The 5,244-nt window shown below is 56.0% G+C and overlaps 1 protein-coding gene across 1 annotated transcript in view; it reads right to left on the bottom strand.

Annotated features, from left to right (window-relative positions):
* EPS15L1 (epidermal growth factor receptor pathway substrate 15 like 1) overlaps positions 1–5,244 on the bottom strand; it is a 68,984-nt gene that overhangs the window by 43,378 nt on the left and 20,362 nt on the right. The window contains exons 14-15 of the mRNA XM_045289688.1: positions 2,108–2,269; positions 11–208 (exon numbers count right to left, since the gene is read on the bottom strand). Coding sequence (XP_045145623.1) covers positions 11–208; positions 2,108–2,269 — 360 coding nt within the window. The remainder of the gene's footprint in view (positions 1–10; positions 209–2,107; positions 2,270–5,244) is intronic.

Genomic DNA, 5,244 nt, shown 5'->3' with positions numbered 1-5,244 from the left:
CTGCAGGTACCTGGTTGATCTCGTCCTGCGTGGATGCCAGGGACTTGAGGATGGTCTCCAGCTGGGCGCGCCCCGCCTGGATGCTCTGCTCCAGCTGCGCCTCCTCCTGCTGCAGGCGGCCCAGCTCTGCCTTGGCCCGGTTCAGGTCATCCTCCTGAGACCGCAGGTCTGACTCCTGCGACTGGATCTGCATCTTCAGCGAGGAAATCTGAAAGGAGATCACAGGGGTCCGTGTGTGAGAGGTGACTCGGGGGAAGAAATCTTGTTCCGAGTGATTAACACTAGTGGCTCTGGAAGGAGCAGGACTTGACCTGGGACCCAGACAGCCATCTACTGTCATCCAGGGGGGCAGGATGTGATGCAGTGAACCTTGAAGACTTTAAAGTTCACGGACACCGCAGTCCCATGGTTCCTCGTGAGCCCTGCAGCTGTAGCAGATGGGTGCAAGTTATCCAGACCCTCCACAGGTGGGGTACAAGCCAGCAGTGGCCCAGGGTGGTGGGGTCGGGGCACAGGCAGGGTAGGGGACTGAGGTTAGGCCATAAAACACTTTGATGTTCTTCCAAGTGATATTTGAAGTAAGTATGTCGAAGCTAGAAGGCGCCCTGGTGCTGCAGTGGTTATACATTGGGCCGCTAATTGCAAGGTAAGCAGTTCAAAACCATCAGCCGCTCCCTCCTTAGGAGAAAGATGGGGCCGTTCTACTGCCATAAAGAGTTAGTCTTGGAAACTCACAGGGGCAGCTCTACACTGTCCTACAGGCTCGTTAAGAGTCAGCACCAACTTGATGGCAGTGAGTTTGGTTTGATTGAAGCTCGCCATACCACTAATGTGTCGTGTGATGGGCTACGGGAGCTTTTGTGTTCCCATGACACTGGTATTCCAAAAACCAGCAGGTCACACACAGCGGAGCTTCTAGATGCCAAGACTAGAGAGAAAGGCCTGGTGAGCTACTTCTAAACCCTGCCTGCCAACGAAGCCGGTCAGACAGGTTGCCGGAAGAAGAGGCTGGTTGTTGTTGCCGGTAGGTGCCATCGAGTCAGTTCCGACCCACAGTGACCCCACATGCACAGAACTAAACACTGCCCGGTCCTGTGCCATGCTCACAAGTGTTCCTAAGTGTGAGCACATTGTCGGCGGCTGGGAAGTCCTCCAAGTACACAGTAGCCGCACCCTTGGACTTCAGCACGCCAGTGATCGAGAGGCTGGCACCGGCACCGCTTTGTTCTCTGGTACACAGGGGTCACCAAGAGTCGGAGCTGACGGCCACAAATGTGCACCAGCCGAGGGTCGGCTGCAGTCCCTCTACCCCCAGACTCCACAATGTACCTCCTTAAAACAAGGACCATCGCAAGGGGAGCAAACTTACAAAGCTTACACGCTACTGTTACCTCACACATCGTCCAGAGTCAAGTGTCCCCCAGATGTCCTTTACCCCAGTTCTTTCCCTCGGACCGAATATCCAGCGGCCGCCATGCAGGGGCCGCAGCCACAACTCGCCTGAGCCAGGGAAGGGCAGGTGACACCGGATGGGTGGCGGCATCTCAGGCTGCTGCACACTGGGTCGCCCTGAGCGACCAGCCACCAGCAGCACAGACACATTGAGCTGTGCATCCTGTCAGCACACCACATGGGGCTCAGTCACGGACACAACTTGGACATGGCCACACGCTTCGCCAGATGGGTTTTCTGGCTTTGAAGGCTCGCAGCGAAACTCGGATGTGATGAGTGGCATCAGCCAGGGAAGACAACTATTGGTCTCTCCTTCTCGGGAGCAAGAGAGGAAGAAGGAAACCGCAGCCTCTGAGAAGAAAGTAGCTCTGGGGCTGATGGTCTGCACAAAACGCGGCTGAGACCAGAACTAGCGGGTGCCCGGCTCTCCGGGTTCAGGCAGAGGGAGGACCCTGACATGAGGAGGGCACTCTGCAGGGTACCTCGAGGCATGAGGGAGCATGACGATGTACTGGGGGAAACACAGCCAGTACCACAGACTTGTGTATAGAACCACTAATGTGACTCTAGTTTGCTGTGGATATTATTTAAGAAGCCAGCCCTGAAAGCTGGCAGGCTGCCCTCCCCCACCGCCAGGCACCCTGGTGCTATTCACCATCTGTGTCTCATCCTGGCACTTCTGCCGCACGTCGCTCAGCATGTCTCGGAGCTTGGCTTTCTGCTGGTCCATCTCATCCAGGCGGTCCTGAGCATCCTGCTTCTGGGCCTCCAGCTCCTGCAGACTGCTCGTCTCCCGGTCCAGGTCATTCTGCAGTTCCTAGAAAGGGCCGGGGGAGTGTTAGGGTGTGGGGGGGGGGCTCCATAGGGGTGTTTATCACAGGTGGGCCAGGTGCTCTGCTCACACTGAACCGCGTTCATGGGCCAGGTCTGCTGCCACCATGAGGGCACTGTATGGCAGGAGGGGACCTATGACCCTCAGCTCCTCAAACCTCCCCAGCGTGACACCAAAGCCAGTTCAGGAGGCTGGAGACGCCACATCCCGAGAGCAGCCTGGACACAGATGGAACACAGAGCACGTAGGACAGCACACCCGGCACCGCCCCAAGTCTCGGGTGAAGGCTGATTGGGAAGTTCCAGACAGCCACAGCAGACAGCGATGGGTAAGAGGGTGCCCCACTTCTGAAAGGCCTCCCAACCACGTGGGTGTGCTGCCACCTTTCACACAAACAGGGAGCAGAGACCACAGGTGAGCGCTCTGACAAGCCGGGGGCAGCGCGTGGAGGATAGGCTGGGGCCACAGAGAAGACCCTGCCTGGGGGAGCCCCAGAGGCCCGGGAGAGAGGAATGGGGTTGAGGGGAAGAGGGAAGAGGACTGCTGGTGGCTCCAGCGCTGGAAGACGAGTGCCCGCCCCCTGCCCAGGGTGGAGAACACAGAGGCTGCAATCGTGCGCTGGTGCAGACCAGGACGGTGAAGATGGGGCAGGGCAGGGCAGCGCTTCCTTCTCCGGAGTCAGTGCTGATTAGACGGAGCTCACGGGCAGAGGGGCTTGGGGAGGCTATTGGCACAGCTCCCAGGTGGCCTGGTTGTGGACAGCAGGGCACAGCCACCTTGGGAGATGAGGAAAAACCACCTCTGTGGTGTTGGGGGCCCACCTGGCCGGCCTGAAACGCCTGACTCTGACCCAGCCGCCAGGAGGCCACTGGCAGGTATGGCTTGACCTCGCCTCAGCACCCACGGGAGTCTTCACCTTCCTTAAAAAGACAAGACTGGGGGAGGAAATGAGGAGCTGATATCAAGGGCTCAAGTAGAAAGAAAATGCTTTGAAAACGATGATGGCAACATACGTACAAATGCGCTTGACACAATGGATGAATGTATGGATTGTGATAAGAGATGTAAGAGACCCCAATAAAAGTATTTAATGAAAAAAAAATTTTAAAGACAACAAGACACACAGGTATTGTGCTCTGTTCACAGGCTGGGGGGAATGGGATTCGGGTAGTGGCAGGGAGGAGGTAGGTTTCCTGATGGGTCCCCCACAGACCTCGGCCGACCACAGAACCAGGAGAAAAGAACGTGTGCACAAATATTCACAGCTGCCAAAAGGTGGACAGCATGCAACGTTAATCAGCAGACACAGTGTGGTCCATCCATCCCATGCACTATCGCTCCGTCAAAGGAGAAAGCAAGTTCCCGTGCCTGCTAGACACGGAGGAACCTCAAACACAGAGGGCTGAGTGAAAGGCCGCTAGGAAGACCTGCTCTGTGACTACATTTCTAGGCGGAATGTGGCTGTTGGGAGGTGCCGTCAAGTCAGGGCAACTCATAGCGACCCTGCCCAGTCAAACACCAGGGACTGGTCTCTCCTGATAACGTGTGCAAAGCCCTTGAGATGAAGTCTGGCCATCCGGGACTCCGGGAAGCGTCCTGGCGGACTTGTGTGTTCCTTTGGCAGTCCACGGTGCTTTCAATCTCTGCTAGCAGCACAATGCAAATGCTGTGTTCCTCCTTTTACAATGTCCAGCCTTCTCGTGCATATAAGGTGACTAAAAACATCATGGCTTGGGTCAGGCGTAGGTCGGTCCTCAAAGTAAAGTCCCTGCTCTTCAACCCTTGTAAGAAAGGTCTTCTGCAGGCTGACCAATGTAATGTGTTCTCTGAGTACTGACTGGATCCAAGCAACATGAAAGCCAAGGCAACGTCAATCTTTTCTCCGTCGATCGTGATGCAACTAGTGGTCCCGTGGTGTGGATTGGGGTCTTTAGTTGAGCCATCATCCATCCTGAAGGCTGCCATCCTCCACCCTCACCAGCCAGTCCTTCGAGTCCTCCTCACTGTCAGCGAGCCAGTGTAATCCAGATGCCAAGTTCCTCTGCATGTGACCCAGCCTCTCTGGTTACCTGCTCAGCATACAGAGTGAAGTCTGGGGAGAGGATGCAATTCTGACGCAACTGTCCTGACTGTGAACCACGCAGTCTTCCTTTGTTCTGTCTGCACAACTGCCCCTTGATTCACACACCGGTTCCAAATGAGCACAGGGAACGGCTCGGCGTTCCCCTTCCTCTCAAGCCTACCCACCAGTTTGATATGACCCACACCGTTGAATGCCGGGGCACAGCCAGCGAAATACAAGTCTCTTTCTAGGATTCTCTGCTTCCGTCAAGCTCCGTCCGCGTCAGTGACAGCACGCCTCGTTCCTCGTGATCGTGTCACGGGCAGATTGCACTGTCAGACAGGTCTTCAAACACCCCTTTTAAGGAGGAGCGCACCGCCATTCCTCTGGGGCCTGTCATTCCCGGGATAGCGCACCATACGATTCTGACTCCAGTACTGGTCAATACCAGTCCATTGCAGCTCGATCACACATGCCAGTCCCTTGGCAGCCACCAGGCTTTCTACAGTCACTCCTACATGCCTAGCTCCTATTGTGAATTCACATTGGCAGCGGTTTGGTCTCATGTTGAGTTGGGCTCCATCGGCAAATGCAGGTCTTGAAGGTCTGACTCATCCCCCGCACGGTGGCTGATGCTGCTTTACGGCACGCTCGTCCTCAGTCTTGTTTTCAGTGTCTCTGATCTGAGGGGCTCAAGCTGGGCACTGCTTCCAACAGCATTCTACTGCTATTCCTGGGCTTTCCAGTACTGACGATGCGCCCATGCTCTCTCCGTGAGGTTTCAGTACTGACGATGCGCCCATGCTCTCTCCGTGAGGTTCCAGTACTGACGATGCGTCCATGCTCTCTCCGTGAGGTTTCAGTACTGACGATGCGTCCATGCTCTCTCCGTGAGGTT

The sequence above is a fragment of the Echinops telfairi genome, unplaced genomic scaffold (assembly GCF_000313985.2).
Source record: "Echinops telfairi isolate 266 unplaced genomic scaffold, ASM31398v2 ScPeMD7_30;HRSCAF=105, whole genome shotgun sequence".
Classification (NCBI taxonomy): domain Eukaryota; kingdom Metazoa; phylum Chordata; class Mammalia; order Afrosoricida; family Tenrecidae; genus Echinops; species Echinops telfairi.
The sequence above is the reverse complement of the archived record's forward strand: the minus strand, read 5'-3'. Positions and strand labels throughout refer to the sequence as shown.